The 20,399-nt window shown below is 42.6% G+C and overlaps 2 protein-coding genes across 3 annotated transcripts in view; both read right to left on the reverse strand.

The window, feature by feature from the left end:
- The window catches only part of LOC139374760 (uncharacterized), a 31,366-nt gene extending 24,972 nt beyond the window's left edge, over positions 1–6,394 (reverse strand). The window contains exons 1-3 of the mRNA XM_071115890.1: positions 5,882–6,394; positions 2,728–2,858; positions 2,349–2,525 (exon numbers count right to left, since the gene is read on the reverse strand). Of these exons, the coding sequence (XP_070971991.1) occupies positions 2,349–2,525; positions 2,728–2,858; positions 5,882–6,164 (591 nt within the window). The 5' untranslated portion in view covers positions 6,165–6,394. The remainder of the gene's footprint in view (positions 1–2,348; positions 2,526–2,727; positions 2,859–5,881) is intronic.
- A 3,264-nt stretch (positions 6,395–9,658) lies between these two features.
- LOC139374786 (uncharacterized) lies at positions 9,659–19,323 on the reverse strand. 2 transcript variants are annotated; one of them, XM_071115924.1, is made up of 6 exons: positions 18,816–19,323; positions 18,290–18,420; positions 17,925–18,089; positions 12,415–12,579; positions 11,908–12,019; positions 9,659–10,982 (listed from the first exon to the last, which is right to left on the reverse strand). In XM_071115924.1, exons 1-6 carry the CDS (start codon positions 19,096–19,098, stop codon positions 10,102–10,104), a joined length of 1,737 nt encoding a protein of 578 aa, XP_070972025.1. In that variant the 5' UTR covers positions 19,099–19,323; the 3' UTR covers positions 9,659–10,101. The 2 variants fall into 2 exon arrangements, with proteins under 2 accessions (XP_070972025.1, XP_070972026.1); XM_071115925.1 differs by having other exon boundaries at positions 9,660–10,982; positions 12,415–12,576; positions 18,816–19,322.
- Between the last annotated feature and the right edge of the window lie 1,076 nt (positions 19,324–20,399).

Here is a 20,399-nt window from a genome sequence, read left to right on the forward strand (position 1 = left end):
TTCATCTTTCCCTTGATTCTGACTAGGGTCCCAGTCCCTGCCGATGAAAAACATCCCCACATCATGATGCTGCCACCACCATGCATCACCGTAGGGATGGTGCCAGATTTCCTCCAGATGTGATGCTTGGCATTCAGGCCAAAAAGGTTTGTGATAGGCCTTCAATTAACTTGTTATAGCTTACAGTTAACAATAACAGGAAAAAATACATTTAATCACCAAAATAAAATGAAGAGATAGTAAAATGTCATGATGAAACTTAATTGACTACCGTCTGTAAGTTGTTAGTGTCTTAATGACCGTTCCACAGGTGAATGTTAATTAATTGTTTATGGTTCATTGAACATGCATGGGAAACAGTGTTTAAACTCTTTACAATGAAGATCTGTGAAGTTATTTGTATTTTTACAAATTATCTTTGAAAGACAGGGTCCTGAAAAAAGGACATTTATTTTTTTGCTGAGTTTATATTTGGCAAATAAAAGTGATTCTGATTCGTAGTGTCTTGGAGGAAGAAGGAGAAACGATTGCGGTGCCATCCGGCTCACAGAAGGCTGCCGGCTCACAGCAATGACCCCATCATATTTTAGATAGTTAGAGAATTACTTAGTTGTTGTTAAAACCATCATGGTGGACATAAATATGATGTTGTGGGTAAAAACAAGTCAGCTATGACTTATGGCAAAAGCCATCATCAGACAAACCTGGCTAAACTATTTTGATGTGTACAGCAGGTGTTTGTTAGTGTGTTGGTATGTGTAGGTATATTTAGTAGGCCTTAAGAGTATATTGGTTATAAATCACTGTCGGTGTATAGAGAATAGTGTAAGATCAGATGTAATATATACTAAAGAGAGTCTCAATGAAAGTCTTAGAATTAAAAGTCCCATTTTGTGTTTATTATTTAAACAAACAAGTTTTAAATACACCATATGATAAACACACAGACACCTCTCAATAGGCATGATAATGTGATAAACTGCATTCATTTTCTCATTAAAAATGTATTGGGAAAGTAGTTAAATTGAAGTAATGAAATAGCCATTTGTGAACATCATATTGCCTACAGAGTAAAACACAATATGTAAGACTTTTTAGGCTTCTATATGCCTTATAAATCACACAATGCCTGGAAGCAATATTCTACGCAGGAATATTCAACACTGAAATCTGTTACTCTCGTTATTCCAAATGCATCTGTGGATATTTTTATGCTGACAATGAACATGTATATTTCTCTTTAATGCAGGGTTTGATCTAAACATCAGAACCTATCGAGTGGAATGATTACTTTCTATGTTAGAGTGGAATGGTTTTTCTGCTGGTGTATCCTGAGGTATCTCCTCTCTGAATGGCCTCTCTCCCGTGTGGACATTGAGGTGCATCTTCAGATGGTGTTGGTGGGAGAACCTCTTCTCACACTGGGGGCAGCTGTAGGGTTTCTCCCCTGTGTGGACCCTCTGGTGCCTCTTCAGGTGGCCAGCCTGAGCAAAGCGCATTTGACACTGGGTACAGCTGAATGGTTTCTCCCCTGTGTGGACCCTTTGGTGCCTCTTCAGGTTGCCGGACTGTGCAAAGCGCATATGACACTGGGTACAGCTGAAAGATTTCACACCTGTGTGAACACTCTTGTTAATCACCCCCTTCTGGGGGCAGCTGAAGCCTTTATTAGAGAACATGCAGAACAACCGTTTCTCTTTAGTATTGCCTGATGTGTCTCCCCCTTCCTGAGCCTGGGCTCTAGCCCTGTCGTTTGAGTTCAATACCTGATCGAAAAGGACACTGCTGTGTGAATCGGAAGGCCCCATCGACGTGGACACTGGGTTGCAATTCCTGACCACCTGTAAAGGGGAGTGGGTCATGACATTTGGATTTGTCTCTAAGCTTTCCCTGTAATCTAAGAAATATCTTCCTTGCGAGTGTCCTTCTACTAAGTGAGTCTCGTCTACATTCCATGTCAGAGGAGCATCGCCCTCCACTTTCACAGTTACCTCATCTATAACCTCCCCTTGCTTATCGAGGCAACCTTCAGAGTATACACTACTACTGTACCGGTTCCAGGCCCCTCTAGATAGATCAGCCTGTCTCTCTAAACCCATCTCTGGAGTGTAAGAAGAAGATGAATCATTGCCAGTCTCTAATGTGTCATCTGAGTCCTGATAGGAATGAACCTTCCTCAAACTCGGGTTCCCATAAAGTAAATACTCTGAGTCGTGAGGAGGAGGACAGCCCAGCATTTCCTGCCCCAGTCTCTCTGGGTCTGACCTGTTGTCAGATCCTGTGTGTAAGAGCCTTTGTGTTACAGTTAAAGTCTCCAACTTGAGGACGGCGTTCAGCGTTCCACTGACCTCCGTGATGCTGCGTCCAGTCCTGTTCGGGGGCGCTGCAGCGGTGGCGAGGTCTTCCGTGACTACAGGGTACGCCACTCCAGCCACTGCTCCAGACTGGATGTCTCTGCTGTGCTGTGGGTCCTCCTCTCCTTCAGACCTCTCCAGCTTGACCCCAGGACCTGAAGCCTCTGCAGACTAAAACAAGAAGAGAGGAGGTTATTATCGGTACATGAGTTGAATTGGATAACAATGCCGTAGGGAAGTCTCACAAGCTCCCCTATGGCAGATAAATAAGGATGTAAATGTAAGCCAATTAAAAGCTGAAGGGAGCCTTTCTGAAATAAAATGGGCCACATCTGATGTACTGTCATTTTTAATGTTTTACTGTGACACAAACCTCTATCACAATAACGTCCTGGGTTGAGGTTCCATTTCCTTCACCTATAGCTGTGGGTTGGTCATCTCTCCATGTATTGTGTCCCACTGGCTTCACAAAGCTCCTGTGGCCTCCAGCGAGATGTCCTTCACCTAAGAGGGTGATTGAGGGAAAGGGGATGGTTAAGTTATATTGTACAATGTCTACAATTGGCAAGGATGTAAGCTAACACTTCTCATAACTTCTTGATATACTATTTAGTGTTCCATTCCATGCATCACATTGTTTTAATTGAGTATGAAAATAGGAAATTCAGTAAATCAAGAATTTGGATAGAATATGATATTGTTTCTTTGTGCAAGGAGTTGTTCTTAACTGACCTGCCTGGTAAAGTAAAGGTAAAATAAATTGTGCAAGATAGCTCAGAAATCAGGGGAAGTATTGTTGCATACTGTAGCTACCCTGGATTTATAAGCGTGGATAGACTGCCACTTGAGCATGCTTTTGGGGCACAGTCGATTTCCGCAGGGCTACAGGCCAGAAGGTTGATGGTTCGCGCCGCACTCCCTGCCTGTTTCATTACACTGGTGTCAGAAGTGATACGAGTCGGACATCGCATCCACAACAGTGCGTGTATGAGCATGTGCACCACTACTCCTCTTGCCTACAGTACCAGTCAAAAGTTTGGACACACCTACTCATTCAAGGGTTTTTCTTTATTTTTACTATTTTCTACATTGTAGAATAATAGTGAAGACATCAAAACTATGAAATAACACATGGAATCATGTAGTAACCAAAATAAGTTATAAAATATATTTTGATTTGTTTATTTGAGATTCTTCAAAGTAGCCACCCTTTGCCTTGATGACATCTTCACACACTCTTGGCATTCTCTCAACCAGCTTCATGAGGTAGTCACCTGGAATGCATTTCAATTAACAGGTGTGCCTTCTTAAAAGTTAATTTGTGAAATGTATTTTCTTCTTAATGCATTTGAGCCAATCAGTTGTGTTGTGTCAAGGTAGGAGTGGTATACAGAATATAGCCCTACTTGGTAAAGGAAACAACAGTCCACCATTACTTGGTCCACCAAGACATGAAGTCCACCAAGACAAGAAGGTCAGTCAATCTGGAATATTTCAAGAACTTTAAAAGTTTCTTCAAGTGCAGTTGCAAAAACCATCAAATGCTATGATGAAACTGGCTCTCATGAGGACCGCCTCTGCTGCTGAGGATAAGTTAATTAGAGTTACCAGCCTCAGAAATTGCAGCCCAAATAAATGCTTCACAGAGTTCCAAGTAACAGACACATCTCAACATCAGCGGTTCAGAAGAGACTTTGTGAATCAGGCCTTCATGGTCGAATTGCTGCAAAGAAACCACTTCTAAAGGATACCAATAATAAGAAGAGACTTGCTTGGACCAAGAAACACAAGCAATGGACATTAGACCAGTGGAAATCTGTCCTTTGGTCTGATGAGTCCAAATTTGAGATTTTCAGGTCCAAACGACATGTCTTTGTGATGCAGAGTAGGTGAACGGATATCTCCGCATGTGTGGTTCCCACCGTGAAGCATGGACGAGGTGGTGTGATGGTGTGGGGCGCTTTGCTGGTGCCACTGTCCATGATTTATTTAGAATTCAAGGCACACTTAACCAGCATGGCTACCACAGCATTCTGCAGCGATACGCCATCCCATCTAGTTTACACTTAGTGGGACTATTTGTTTTTCACCAGGACAATGACCCAACACACCTCCAGCCTGTGTAAGGGCTATTTGACAAAGAAGGAGTGATGGAGTGCTGCATCAGATGACCTGGCCTCAACCCAATTGAGATGGTTTTGGATGAGTTGGACTGCAGAGAGAAGGAAAAGTAGCCAACAAGTGCTCAGCATATGTGGGAACTCCTTCAAGACTGTTAGAAAAGCATTCCAGGTGAAGCTGGTTGAGAGAATGCCAAGAGTGTGCAAAGCTTTGAAAGGGTGGCTACTTTGAAGAATCTAAAATATATTTTGATTTGTTTAACACTTTTTTGGTTATTACATAATTCCATATGTGTTATTTTATTGTTTTGATGTCTTCACTATTATTAAAAAAAGTAGAAAATAGGAAAAATAAAGAAAAACCTTGGAATGAGTAGGTGTGTCCAAACTTTGGACTGGTACTGTACATGACACCACATCACCCCACAGACACTGACAGTTCAGTGTAAGGAAGACATCCCATATTATAACCAGCAGGACCCAGGTGTCATGTCATCAATGCACAGCAACAAGCCCCATGCCCTTCACGCATTCATTCCATGACAGGGTGGCTTAAACCACACAGAGCAGTGGGGGTGGCAGAGAGAGACATGGAGATTAAAGTTGTGTGTGTGCCCCCCAGGTGGCGCAGTGGTCGAACGCACTGCATCGCAGTGCTAGCTGTGTCACCAGAGATTCTAGCTGTGCCACCAGAGATTCTGGGTTCGAGCCCAGGCTCTGTCGCAGCTGGCCGCGACCGGGATGCCCAAGGGGCAGCGCACAATTGGCGCACAACTTCCTGGTTAGGGAGGGTTTGGCCAGCAGGGAAATCCTTGTCTCATTGCACACTAGCGACTCCTGTGGCGGGCCGGGCGCAGTGCACGCTGACCAGGTCGCCAGGTGTAAGGTGTTTCCTCCGAGACATTGGTGCGGCTGGCTTCCAGCTTGGATGTGCATTGTGTCAAGAAGCAGTGTGGCTTGGTTGTGTTTCAGAGGATGCATGGCTCTCGACCTTTGCCTCTCCCGAGTCCGTACAGGAGTTGCAGCCATGAGACAAGACTGTAACTACTACCAATTGGATACCAGGAAAAGGGGGTAAAAAAAGATATGGCTGAGTCCAGACAGTCAATTTGTGCAGTCTATGTTCAAATGTAACTAAAAGTAATTTATCACGAGAGGGTCATAAACAATAACTAGCAAGAAAGGGGAGTTGTGTGGCGGACCCTGGTTTAAAGTAGCGGATATCTACTCTGCCACTGCCACTTGAGCATGTATCGATTTCCGCGGGGCAATGGACCTGAAGGTTAAGGGTTAGAGCTGCACTCCCTGCCTGTTTCTTTACAAAACTATCCAAAAACTGACCAATACCCAATTCTGGGTAACACATGTGCAGAGGCGACACTCCCCTCAGCCGAATGCTAAATGTACCTCTTGCAATTCCTCTGTATCGGTCGAGGATCTTGACACTATTGGGACGACTGGCGAGGACGCGCTCTCTAATTGTCCTTTCTGCGCGCTCCCGTGCCACCTTCAGTTCCAGGAGCTGTAGTTTCCTCCGCAATCCCCTGTTTTCTTTCTGGCTTTGAGTTATTTCCAATCGAAACACTGCATAGTCGTCGTCTACGAGTTTACAGATCTCTGCCACGGCTGCATTTGCTAGCATCTCCATGACGGAGGCTATTTGAGTGTGAAAAACCATACAGTCCGCCATTGTTGTTAGCAGGCAGCTAGCTAGATAACATCTATCAACCAAGTTCCGTCTCCAACGCGAATTAAAGACTACCTGAGGCAAGTGTGTGCTGCTAATGTCATATTTTGAGTTCCACGGTGTCAATAAACGTCTAAATAACAAAAACGCTAACGTGGAATTTGTTCTTGGTTACTGCACATCCGTTCACTAAGCCTGGTTACGTTAGCTTAACTTCGCACTAAAGAGAAGGCATCTTATTGGTTGGCGTCATAGCTAAAATGCTGTGGTGAAATGGAATAGGAATGCGCGCTGTTTGTTGAATTACGGTACTAACTATTATATTAATGATCTTCCAAGCTCAACCCAGCCTTCTTTAGAAGAAGTCAGCAAGAATAGAGTAGAAACTATAATTACTTTATTTAATCCTCCGTAAGGTAAATATTAAACTGTCCTTGTTCTAGCCTAGGTTTACTGTCTCTAAAAACAGGTAATCAGACAAGGATGTTTCAAATAAAAAAGTTAAGTGATTAATGTGTTAATTATCCTCTTACCAAGACACTTCACATGATATGTAGAGCCCTATAAAATCGGACGGAATCACATAATCTATACATCAAAACGTAATTCAACGATATTTAAAAATATGAATCATAAGACATAAAGAATGCATGTGATTCGTATTTTCCTACAACTTCCTGAAACATGAATGCCCGTGTGTGTGTGCCTGTGTCTACACTTTGTGTAGCGGTTAGCGAGGATGCTAATGATAACCTTCTTCTGATAGAGATGGAAAGCCTTTCGCAAAAAAATAATTTAAATGTTAACTACAATGTAGCCTATGACGACCTGGCTTGATTATTTGCATCAATCCAGTGGCCATTTGTTTAGCAAACTATGCAATCACATGAGCGCTACAGAAACATCACAACCAAAATATAGTCTCTTGCTGGTGCACATTTGCATTAAAGGGTAACTACACAAACTAAATATCTTCTATTTTTCCCAGACCTCAGGCGGACTTATCAAATGTTGTTTTTCTATTTAAAAAAAATGTGATTTCGAGAGAGAACCTGCAAAAAAGGAAACCTGGAAAAACGGTTTTATAGGATTAAGTATGTCAGCTACAGAATGGTTCCCAGATAGCCCCTGTGCACATCTCAAGCCACACTGCTCCTATTTCGCCCATTGTGGACACTCCTATGTCTGACAAGGTTAGTCAAGAAGGTGAAGCTCATAGTTTGCACTTGAAGAGCCTCTCCTTGTTGTGAACGGTCTGGTGTTCTTTCAAATATTTTGCCCTAACGAACCACTTCAACACGTGCAGCAGGTGTACAGCTTGTCTGTGTCTGTCCTAATCCTCAGCCTCCCACGTCGTGACCCAATGACACCAGAGGAGGTAGAAGCAGGAGCCACCACCCTCAGGTGGTTAGTCTTTGAGCTCCCTCCTTGAACTCTTGCCATTGCTTGGGTGTTGTTGGGATTGTGTGCTGTGTTATAGGCTAGGCATCTCGTGTTGAACGCCCATCCTGACTGGCAAGCTGGCGCGCATGGAAACAACCAAGTCAAGAATTATTATGCAGAGTTAGGGGTTCAGCCAAACTCTTTCTTTTGCAAAGGTAGCAACAGCCAAAATAGTCAGTATGCTAGCTCCAAAGCCACAGGCCTGGATAACATTCCTGCAAGGTTTCTTAGAGATTCTGTTGAGCAAATTGGCCCTTGTATTAGGCATATCGTTAATCTCTCTCTTGAACAAGGCATCTTTCCCAGGGATATGAAACAAGCTAAAGGTATACCTCTGTATAAGAAGGGGATAAAGTCTGAACCTGGGAATTATTTGGCCTGTATCTATCCCCAGTGTAACATCAAAGATCCTGGAGAGAGTTGTACATGAGCAAATGTATGAATATGTCAACATAGTCTAATGTATGATTTTCAGTCAGGTTTTAGAAAAGCATACTCCACCGATTCATGTCTACTTTACTTGACTGACTTCATCAGGAAAGAGATTGAAGGAAATCTCTGTGGAATGGTACTGCTTGACCTACAAAAGGCTTTTGACACAGTAATCTCGAAATGGAGGCACTGGGGTAATGCAGCATCCCGCTAGGCTGGGTAAAGTCCTATTTATCAGGTAGGGAGCAAGTAGTAGAGGTTAATGGTTCACTGTCTCAGGCAAAACGAATGAGTTGTGGCATTCCGCAGGGGAGCGTGCTTGGGTCTCTACTATTTTTAGTGTATATTAACGTTATGAAAGATAATTTTCCTTTATGCAAATGACGTCTGGAGTCTCACAAAAGTACAACTATATTGGAGAGCATACTAATAATAGCAAATGGCTTGGAAGCTCTCTCTGCACTTAGGGAAAACTGAGGCAATTATTTTTGGATCCAGACCTAAATTGAGTAGGTTTTCTGAAAGCAGAGTGGAGTTAGGGGGTGACTACTAAAACCAGTTAGCTACCTGGGATGCATTCTAGATGGAAGTTTGGGAGGTGAGAGGGTGGCCAATAAAGTGCTAGGGAAGATAAATGCCAGGACTAAGTTTTTGGCTAGAAAGTCCAAGCTGCTTGATAAGGACTCCATGTAAGTGCTAGCCACTGCCCTAATTCAATGCCATTTTGACTACGCTAGTACTTCCTGGTTTGGGGGCTTATCTACACTTACGAAGGGGAAGCTCCAGATAGTCCAGTATAAGCTGATCAGGGTAGTATTGAAGATGAGTCCATGTACTCACATAGGCAGGAGCTGCTTTCTGGAACTAAACTGGCTGCCTGTTGAGGCTAGGTTTGGTTTACAGAAGTATATATGGTTCTGCGCCCAGATATCTAACTGATTACTTTAGCCGTTTTAGGGATGCACATAATCCCAGCACCAGATCAGGTGTTGCTAATGTGTTTTTATACAGGTTCAGGAGTAATGGTGGGAAATGTACTTTCTTGTATACTTGAGCCTCAGAATGGAATGAGTTGCCTCTGCCCATAAAAACAATGTTTTTAGGCTGCAGAGTTGATCCCTGACTGGAGTCTACATCTCTCGGATGACCACCAGGACCGAGATTGTTCAGTCCACCTGTCCACTGGTTGTGTTCTGTGTGGTGGTGGAGTCGCTGTCCCTTGCGGTTGGGTCCTGGTTCTGACTCGGGAAGGAAGAGCAATGGCCCCTGATCCAGGGTCCTGATCCGTTGCCAGGGTTTGTGATCAGCCGCTTCACAGGTCCAGTCTCTCCCACCAGCAACACTGGATATCAGCAGGTCCTCATGGACTGCAGACTGTAAAACACAAATTGTACAGAAGAGCATAAATGTTTATATAAGAAACTCATTGCTGTACACAAAAACATGACATCATACAATGTTAATCATAGCCAAGCCCATTTCTAACACTGTGATTCAAGTACCTAACCATATGGAGTGATTGGAGTATATTATAAAAACTATTCCATATGTTGATTCAAGAATTAAGTATGTTTTGGTTCGACTGAGAAGGGAAATTCAGTCCCTACAATGATACAAAAATAACCAAGTCAATCAGCACATGTTTATTTCAACAAAATGGTCATACACTCACATAACATGAAGTGCAGCACTTTTATTGTACAAAACAATAACTTCTCACTATGGTAACACTTAACCTTTCCTGTAAATCTGGGACCCTCTGATAAAATATATTTTTAGAATACTAAAATGAACAACATTACACAGATCTTTGTGTCAAGTAAACATGAATTAAGGCACTATAAAACACCAGTATCAAACTAAATGGTCATAGTCACATTTCATCAGTGAAGCATTTTTATAGACACCATCAGCATATCATCTACTCCGTCTCATCATACTCTTTCTTTCCTCAGTTCCCTACTACATTTGTTCCTGACTTGCCTAGTAAAATAAATAAATACATCCAAAACCAACAGAATTAACTGCAAACAAACTAGCTAGTACTACATTACATGTCACGACACTACACATGCGCTGTGTGCATTTTCTGTTGGTGTATCCTGAGATTGCTCCTCTCTGAGAACCTCTTCCCGCAGTGCGTACAGGCGAATGGCCTCTCTCCTGTGTGGACCTTCAGGTGCCTCTTCAGGTGGTGCTGGTGGGAGAACCTTTTCTCACACAGGTGGCAGCCGAACGGTTTCTCCCCCGTGTGCATCCTCTGGTGGATCTCCACCTGTTTAGGGAAATTGAAGGCTTTCCCACAGAACGAACACGGGAAGCACTTATTTTTGCCACCGGATCTGCTGATAGTGCTACTACTACAGTCATTTGCAAATGGGCTTGTGTAGCCATTTAGTGTTGAGGCACTGGCATTGTCTGAGGTCTGGTTTAACATTAGGAGAGTGTGAGAAGGATGAAGGCCAGGGAGTGTCTGTGTTGTCGCAGGGTCCATGTTCCAGTCGATAGATCCTATAGAAGGTATGCTGAAGGAAGCACCCGTTAGGGGGTTAACCTGAGGCACCATCAGTCTCTCTGAATCACAACTATAGGAGCAGGATGGATCATCGCTAGCTGAGTCTGTGTCTGTTCTCTCCCGCCGCATAGGGACACCTTCCAGTCCCCGCAGACCAAATCTATGCCTCGCCCTGGTCTCAGCCAATCTGTTGTCATGGAGACATTGCTCGGTTGTTGTTTTGTGTTCAACTGTCTGTTTCTGGTTGTGCTTAACAGTGTTGTCCCCCAGTCCAGAGTTGAGGACGCTGTCCCATCCACTGACTTCCACAATGTTGCCTCTGGTCTTGGCCTGCTCAGTGATGTCCTCCCCTGGGCCCATGGCTGCACCCGTCTGGGTCTGGGAATCTAAGATGGCAGCCCAGTCGCCTCTGTTAGCTTCCAACCAAACACCTATGGGCAAATGTTACAATCCAGACTTAAACATGACACAACAGAAACAAATCATAGACATGGCCTGGTGATGTCTATAGCCAGGTTTCCATCCAACCGCTTATACGAGTAACGTACGTTTACGATAAAAAAAAAGGGCCTGATGGAAACAGCAATTTTGTTGTTAAACTTTCCAAAAGTTGACAAAAGTAAATATGCTAGACATGGTGGGATCTTTTTTGTCTGTAAAATGTTTTATACGAAAGTATTGATATAAACATGGAGTCACGTGATGTTTTGTGGTTCTCCCACTACCACTTGGGAAAGCATCCAGTTTATTACAGATACAAATTAGTTACGATGGACTTCACAGGATGGTGAACATGCACAGTGTTCAGCTTGAAGCTACTTATTCTGGTGACATGATCGATGCTTGGCTGCCATTTGACAAATAAAAATCCCGCTCTTATCCATAATTATCTCATCATGTAGGCTGGTTTACCAGCACTGTATCTGCGAGCTGTTGGCTAGAACGCACTCCTCAAGACCAGAGTGGGCATATTCGCGTATAACGCAACAGTTTACTATCAGTAGAGTTCAAAATGTGATGCAGAAACATTTAATTTTTGAAAGTGGAATAAGTACCCTTTATGTGCACTACGTCATTACGCACTGCTTTTTACCCTCAAGTCAGTTTGTTGGAAACACACTGGTGGGAAAATGCAGATTTGATAATATTCTAATTAAAATCTTTCACCAATTGGATGGAAACCTAGCTTATGACTTATGTTGCATCATATTGTTTATTTGTATTTCATACAAATTGTATTGATGTTGATTTATAAATGAAGTACTCATATTGTTTCATACAAAAATAAATCAGGCGTATTACTATTCCCATTGAAGACCTATTACTGTATGTAGGCTATATGTATTTCTACCTTACCTTGCTCCCCCATCTTTACTCCACTCAGCAGGTCAAAGCTCTCTGGTTCGTCTTCTATCGTCTCCTCTTTGACTAGCAGCAGATCAGGCTTCCCATCCTCCATGTCTACTGACTGTAAGAGATACAGAGTGAGAGGATGTTGAATCAAGAAATCTGATATAAGCAACCTGCTATGGGGCATCTGCTGATTGGGCAATGAGGGATTGCTAGGAGTACTATACGAACGTGTTAGTTAATTTGATTATTTAACACTCTTAAATGGTTAAATAATTCAAAAGGCATGGTCCCACACTTAAGACCAAATTAATCAAGACCTGGGCCCGTATCCACAAAGAGAATCAGAGTAGGAGTACTGATCGAGGATCAGGTTCCCACCCGTCTAAATAGTCTTATTCAATATGATCTAAAATGCTAACTGATCCTAGATCAGCACTCCTACTCTGAGAGGCTTTGTGGATATGGGCCCTGACCCAATACCATTCAGCCAGTAGTTCACAGTGGGCTCACCTCAGTGAGGCTGTGTGTGGTCCTGTGCTGCACAGCTGGTTCCTCTGTGGGTTCAGGAGGAGGTGTAGTCTGGCTGTCCTCCATGACCATGGTCCCCTCAGGGTTCCCCAGACCCTCCTCACACCCCTCCTCCTTCACCAGCAGCACCTCTGGACCCTCCTCCTCCTGGAAGAGACAGGTGATACAGAGTACAGACATACACTCCCTCAAGTACATACACACAGATAATAAACACACTTTCAACATGAAGTGTTACCTAGAATGTAATTACAGAATTACATCATTGTTGTTAAGCCCATCATTGTGGACATAAATATGATGTTGTGGGTAAATATGAGTCAGCTACGATAACTCAAAAGTCAGTCAAACCTTACTAAACTATTTTACAGTAGGTGTTTGTTAGAGCGTAGGTATATTTATTAAGTCTAATTGTTATAAAGCGTTGTCTGTTTATTCAGAATAGGGTGAGATCAGGTGGTGTATTCTAAAGAGGGTCTCAATGAAAGTCTTAGAATTAAAATAATGTTTTTAAATACACCAAATGAAAACCACATACACGTCTCAACAAAAAATCTGCATGAACTTAATAAACTGCATTCATTTTCTCATTAAAAGTGTCTTGGGAAAAAAACAATGGAGTTGAATGGAAGTAATGAAATAGGCATTTGTGAACATCATATACACAGTATAAACACAATATGTAAGACTTTTTAAAAACAGGAACACCTGCTCTTTCCATGACAGACTGACCAGGTGAAAGCTAAGATCTCTTATTGAGAGATCACTTGTTAAATCCACTGTGTAGATGAAAAGGAAGAGAGGTTAAAGAAGGATTTTGTACGTGTGCCATTCAGAGGTTGAATGGGCCAGACAAAAATAGTTTAAGTGCCTTTGAACGGGGCATGGTAGAAGGTACCAGGTGGACCTTTTTGAGTGTGTCAAGAACTGCAACTCTGCTGGGTTTTTTACGCTCAATAGTTTCTTGCGTGTGTCAAGTAGAGGTTGACCGATTAATCGGAATGGTCGATTAATTAGGGCCGATTTCAAGTTTTCATAACAATCGGTAATTTTGGACGCCGATTTTTTTATATATTTTGTAATATATATTTTATTACAACTTTATTTAACTAGGCAAGTTAGTTAAGATCACATTCTTATTTTCAATGACGGCCTAGGAACGGTGGTTTAACTGCCTTGTTCAGGGGCAGAACAACAGATTTTTACCTTGTCAGCTCAGGGATTCAATCTTGTAACCTTAAGGTTAACTAGTCCAACGCTCTAACCACCTGCCTTTATTAAAATCAATACACAGAAGTACAGTGGGGGGAAAAGTATTTAGTCAGCCACCAATTGTGCAAGTTCTCCCACTTAAAAAAATGAGAGAGGCCTGTAATTTTCATCATAGGTACACTTCAACTATGGCAGACAAAATGAGGGAAAAAAATCAAGAAAATCACATTGTAGGATTTTTTTATGAATTTATTTGCAAATTATGGTGGAAAATAAGTATTTGGTCACCTATAAACAAGCAAGATTTCTGGCTCTCACAGACCTGTAACTTCTTCTTTAAGAGGCTCCTCTGTCCTCCACTCGTTACCTGTATTAATGGCACCTGTTTGAACTTGTTATCAGTATAAAAGACACCTGTCCACAACCTCAAACAGTCACACTCCAAACTCCACTATGGCCAAGACCAAAGAGCAGTCAAAGGACACCAGAAACAAAATTGTAGACCTGCACCAGGCTGGGAAGACTGAATCTGCAATAGGAAAGCAGCTTGGTTTGAAGAAACCAACTGTGGGAGCAATTATTAGGAAATGGAAGACTTACAAGACCACTGATAATCTCCCTCGATCTGGGGCTCCACGCAAGATCTCACCCCGTGGGGTCAAAATGATCACAAGAACGGTGAGCAAAAATCCCAGAACCACACGGGGGGACCTAGTGAATGACCTGCAGAGCTGGGACCAAAGTAACAAAGCCTACCATCAGTAACACACTACGCCGCCATGGACTCAAATCCTGCAGTGCCAGACGTGTCCCCCTGCTTAAGCCAGTACATGTCCAGGCCCGTCTGAAGTTTGATAGAGAGCATTTGGATGATCCAGAAGAAGATTGGGAGAATGTCATATGGTCAGATGAAACCAAAATATAACTTTTTTGGTAAACACTCAACTCATCGTGTTTGGAGGACAAAGAATGCTGAGTTGCATCCAAAGAACACCATACCTACTGTGAAGCATGGGGGTGGAAACATCATGCTTTGGGGCTGTTTTTCTACAAAGGAACCAGGATGACTGATCCGTGTAAAGGAAAGAATGAATGGGGCCATGTATCGTGAGATTTTGAGTGAAAACCTCCTTCCATCAGCAAGGGCATTGAAGATGAAACATGGCTGGGTCTTTCACATGACAATGATCCCAAACACACCGCCCGGGGCAACGAAGGAGTGGCTTCGTAAGAAGCATTTCAAGGTCCTGGAGTGGCCTAGCCAGTCTCCAGATCTCAACCCCATAGAAAATCTTTGGAGGGAGTTGAAAGTCTGAGTTGCCCAGCAACAGCCCCAAAACATCACTGCTCTAGAGGAGATCTGCATGGAGGAATGGGCCAAAATACCAGCAACAGTGTGTGAAAACCTTGTGAAAACGTTTGACCTCTGTCATTGCCAACAAATGGTATTGAGATAAACTTTTGTTATTGACCAAATACTTATTTTCCACCATAATTTGCAAATAAATTAATAAAAAATCCTACAATGTGATTTTCTGGATTTTGTTTCTCATTTTGTCTGTCATAGTTGAAGTGTACCTATGATGAAAATTACAGGCCTCTCTCATTTTTTTAAGTGGGAGAACTTGCACAATTGGTGGCTGACTAAATACTTTTTTTGCTCCACTGTATATATTTTTAAACTTGCATATTTAGCTAAAAGAAATCCAGGTTAGCAGGCAATATTAACCAGGTGAAATTGTGTCACTTCTCTTGCGTTCATTGCACGCAGAGTCAGGGTATATGCAACAGTTTGGGCCGCCTGGCTCATTGCGAACTAATTTTCCTGAATTTTACATAACTATGACATAACATTAAAGGTTGTACAATGTAACAGCAATATTTAGACTTAGGGTTGCCATCTGTTAGATAAAATACGGAACGGTTCCGTATTTCACTGAAAGAATAAACGTTTTGTTTTCGAAATGATAGTTTCCGGATTCAACCATATTAATGACCTAAGGCTCGTATTTCTGAGTGTTATTATGTTATAATTAAGTCTATGATTTGATAGAGCAGTCTGACTGAGCGATGGTAAGCACCAGCGGGCTCGTAAGCATTAATTCAAACAGCACTTCCGTGCGCTTTGCCAGCAGCTCTTCGCAATGCTTCAAGCATTGTGCTGTTTATGACTTCAAGCCTATCATCTCCAGAGATTAGGCTGGTGTAACCAATGTAAAATGGCTAGCTAGTTAGCGGCGTGCGCGCTAATAGCGTTTCAAACGTCACTCGCTCTGAGACTTGGAGTAGTTGTTCCCCTTGCTCTGCAAGGGCCGCGGCTTTTGTGGAGCGATGGGTAACGATGCTTCGAGGGTGGCTGTTGTCGATGTATTCCTGGTTCGAGCCCAGGTAGCGGTGAGGAGAGTGATGGAAGCTATACTGTTACACTGGCAATACTAAAGTGCCTATAAGAACATCCAACAGTCAAATATATGAAATACAAATGGTATAGAGAGAAATAGTCCTATAATTCCTATAATAACTACAACCTAAACCTTCTTAACTGGGAATATTGAAGACTCATGTTATAAGGAACCACCGAGCAAGGAACTTAAACGTTAGCTTTCTTACATGGCACATATTGCACTTTTACTTTCTTCTCCAACACTTTGTTTTTGCATTATTTAAACCAAATTGAACATGTTTCATTATTTATTTGAGGCTAAATTGATTTTATTGATGTATTATATTAAGTTAAAATAAGTGTTCATTCAGTATTGTTGTAATTGTCATTATTACAAATAAAGGAGGAAAAAAAAAAAAAAAGTCAGATTAATCGGTATCTGCTTTTTTTGGTCCTCCAATAATCGGCATCGGCGTTGAAAAATCATAATCGGTCGACCTCTAGTATCAAGAATGGTCCAACACCCATCCAGCAAACTTGACACAACTGTGGGAAGCATTGGCGTTAACATGGGCCAGCATCCCTGTGGAACACTTGACCCTTGTAGAGTCCATGCCGATGAAGTAAGGCTGTTCTGAGGGCAAAGGGGGGTGTAAATCAATATTAGTCAGGTGTTCTTAATGTTTTGTACACTCAGAGTATCACACAATGTCTGGATTCAACATTCTACCCAGGAATATTCAACACTGAAATCTGTTACTCTCGTTATTCCAAATGCTTCTGTGGATCTTTTCTATTGACAATAATGAATTCATTTTTTGACTTTAATGAAGGATTTGATATAAATATTGAATGCTATCGAGTTTAACGGTTACTTTCAATGTTACTGAGTGGAATGTTTTTTCTGCTAGTGTATCCTGAGGTAGCTCCTCTTCCCGCAGTGCATACAGGTGAATGGCCTCTCTCCAGGTGTATCTTGAGAAGGTGCTGGGGGGAGAACCTCTTCTCAGCTGTATGATATCTTCCCTGTGTGAACCCTCTGGTGCCGCTTCAGGCTGGACGAATGGGTGAAACTGACCAGGCATAGGTGGCAGCCGAATGATTTCTCCCTGTGTGGACCTTCAGGTGCATCTTCAGGTTGCCACTTTCGGGGAAGCACATCTGACAATGGGTACCGCTGAAGTATTTCTCCCCTGTGTGGAACCTCTGGTGGATCGCCACCTTCTGGGGGCAGCTGAAGCCTTTGTAACAGAACATGCAGAGGAACCATTTCTCTTGACTATTGCCTGATGTTGCTCCCCCTCCCTGCGAGTGGTCTCTAGCCCTGTGGTTTGAGTTCAATAACCGATCGAAAAGAATGCAGCTGTGTGAATCGGAAGGCCCCATTGACATGGACACTGGATCGCGATCCCTAAGCGCATGTAAAGGGGAGTGGGTCGCGAGATTTGTCTCTAAGCTTTTCCTGTAATCTAAGAACTCTCTTCCCCTATGAGTGTCCATCTCCTCTGTGACTATCTGCATTCCGTGTGGGAGGAACGTTGCCCGAAAACGTTCCCAGTCACTTCATCTACGACCAGACCCTCCCTTTTCTTATCTAGGTACCCTTCAAAGTATACACTACTACTATACCGGTTCCAGTCCGCTCTAGACAGATCAGTCTGTGTCTCTAAAGCCAAGGGCATGTTGCCAGGGTCCATCTCTGTAGTGTAAGAGCAACACAGATCATTACCGGTCTCTAACGAGTCAAAGTAAATACTATGAGCCAGGGACAAGAGGACAGCCCAGTGTCCACTGGGGCTGATCTGTGGTCAGATCCTGTGTGTAAGAGCCTGTGTGTTACAGTTAAAGTCTCTGTGTCGGTCTCTGACTTGAGGACGGTGTTCGGCATTCCACTGACCTCCGTGATGCTGTGTTGGGTCCTGGCGTGGGGAGTGGTGGCAGTGTTGAGATCCTCTATGGCTACAGGGGGCGCTCCAGTCAGGTTGTCTCTGCTGTGTCGTGGGTGCTCTCCTTTGGTCATCTCCTGCTTGACCCCAGGACCTGCAGCCTCTGTATCTTCAGACTGAGACAAGAAGAGCAGAGGTCATTTCCGGTACATGTGTAGAATTGCATAACAATACCATAGGGAAGTCTCACAAGCTCCCCTATGGCAGATAAATGAGGGTGTACATGTAAGCAAGTGAATAGCTGAGGGGAGCCTTTCTGAAATAAAATGGCCACATTTGATGTACTGTCATTGTTATGTAATACCATTACACTAACCTCTATCATGATAATGTGCTGGGTTGAGGTTCCACTCCCCTCATCAACAGTGATTGGTTGGTCATCTCTCCATGTTTTGTGTCCCGCTGGCTTCACAAAACTCCTGTAGCCTCCAGTGAGATGTCCTTCACCTGAGAGTGTGATTGGGGTAAAAGAGGTGGTTAGGTTAGCTAAAGTCAATGGTCAACGCTATATTGTACACTATTGACAGTTTTGATACTGTGTAGAATTGGCAATGATGTAAGCATAACTTATTGATATACTATTTATTGATTAATGTATTATGTTCCATGCATCACATTGTTTTCAAGGACTAAATAATAGGGAATACAGTAATCAATTATCTGGTTAGAATATGACATTGGCTCTTTGCGCAAGATAGTTAGGTAATCAGAGGAATTATTGCATACTATCCAAAAACTGATCAAGACCCAATTCTGGGTAACACATCAAATCACATTTATTGGTCATGTACACATAGCTAGAATCTGAACACATGTGCAGTGGGGAACGAAGCTAAATGTACCTCTTGCCATTCCTCTGTATCGGTCAAGAATGTTGACACTTCTGGGACGACTGGTGAGGACGCGCTCTCGTATTGTCCTCTCTGCGCGCTCCCGTGACACCTTCAGTTCTAGTAGCTGTAGTTTCCTCCGCAATGCCCTGTTTTCTTTCTGGCTTTGAGTTATTTCCAAACGAAACACTGCATAGTCTTCGTCTACGAGTTTACAGATGTCTGCCACGGCTGCATTCGCCAGCACCTCCATGACGGAGGCTATTTGAGTGTGAAAAACCATGCAATTAGCCATTGTTAGCCAACGTTAGCATCTAGGCTAGCCTTACCTATATCAAATCTATCCACCAAGTCCTTTCTCCAACACACATTTGGGAACTAGATTAAGTGATGCTGTGCAGTTGAAGTAGTGATGTCGAGTTCCAGTGTGTTCATAAACGTCTAAATAACAACAATACAAATTACAATGCGCCAAAGTGGAAATTGTTATTGGTCACTGTTCACATCCGCTTATCTCTTCTTCGTGTGATTTTCTTATTCCTTGGCATATTGAGTTCGCAGAATGTATTGTGCATGCTGCCACCTACAGTGCGGGATGGAAACGGGTATATTCATACAAACCTCCAAAAATGAATAACCTAAACTAAATCAAACGACTTTTCTGTTAAAATAAAACATATCTGATCCCTACACACTCTCAAGGGGAGCCTGGAATGGTGGGCGGTCTTCTTGCACCAGCACAAGTCATCAGATGTAAAATCCTTCAGTCCCAGTACAGTTTATAAATGTAGCAATGATGCAAAAAATAATCCGATTTTTAACTGTATATTTTGACTGCCAATAAACATTTACTACGGGTTGTGGTGCATTTTGCATTTGTATTTATTATGGATCCCCATACATTCACAATAGATTTTTATAACACATTAAGTGTGTGCCCTCAGGCTCCTACTCTACTACCACATACAGTGGGGCAAAAAAGTGTTTAGTCAGCCACCAATTGTGCAAGTTCTCCCACTTAAAAAGATGAGAGGCCTGTAATTTTCATCATAGGTACACTTCAACTATAAACAGACAAAATGAGAAAAAAAATCCAGAACATCACATTGTAGGATTTTTTATGAATTTATTTGCAAATGATGGTGGAAAATAAGTATTTGGTCAATAACAAAAGTTCATCTCAATACTTTGTTATATACCCTTTGTTGGCAATGACAGAGGTCAAACGTTTTCTGTAAGTCTTAACAAGGTTTTCACACACTTTTGCTGGTATTTTGGCCCATTCCTCCATGCAGATCTCCTCTAGAGCAGTGATGTTTTGGGGCTGTTGCTGGCCAACACAGACTTTCAACTCCCTCCAAAGATTTTCTATGGGGTTGAGATCTGGAGACTGTCTAGGCCACTCCAGGACCTTGAAATGCTTCTTACGAAGCCACTCCTTCGTTGCCCCAGGCGGTGTGTTTGGGATCATTGTCATGCTGAAAGACCCAGCCACGTTTCATCTTCAATGCCCTTGCTGATGGAAGGAGGTTTTCACTCAAAATCTCACGATACATGGCCCCATTCATTCTTTCCTTTACACAGATCAGTTTTTAC

This window comes from Oncorhynchus clarkii, chromosome 19 (assembly GCF_045791955.1).
Source record: "Oncorhynchus clarkii lewisi isolate Uvic-CL-2024 chromosome 19, UVic_Ocla_1.0, whole genome shotgun sequence".
Taxonomy (NCBI): Eukaryota; Metazoa; Chordata; class Actinopteri; order Salmoniformes; family Salmonidae; genus Oncorhynchus; species Oncorhynchus clarkii.

What these genes read in the sequence shown, in the direction of transcription:
- LOC139374786 (XM_071115924.1), bottom strand. Translation starts at nt 19,098, where the DNA reads ATGGCTAATTGCATGGTTTTTCACACTCAAATAGCCTCCGTCATGGAG. An exon ending in AGCACATTATCATGATAGAG is followed by an intron (nt 18,090 to 18,289) that starts GTTAGTGTAATG and finishes TTCTTGTCTCAG; the next exon opens with TCTGAAGATACAGAGGCTGC. An exon ending in CCCAACACAGCATCACGGAG is followed by an intron (nt 12,580 to 17,924) that starts GTCAGTGGAATG and finishes TGTCTCTTCCAG; the next exon opens with GAGGAGGAGGGTCCAGAGGT.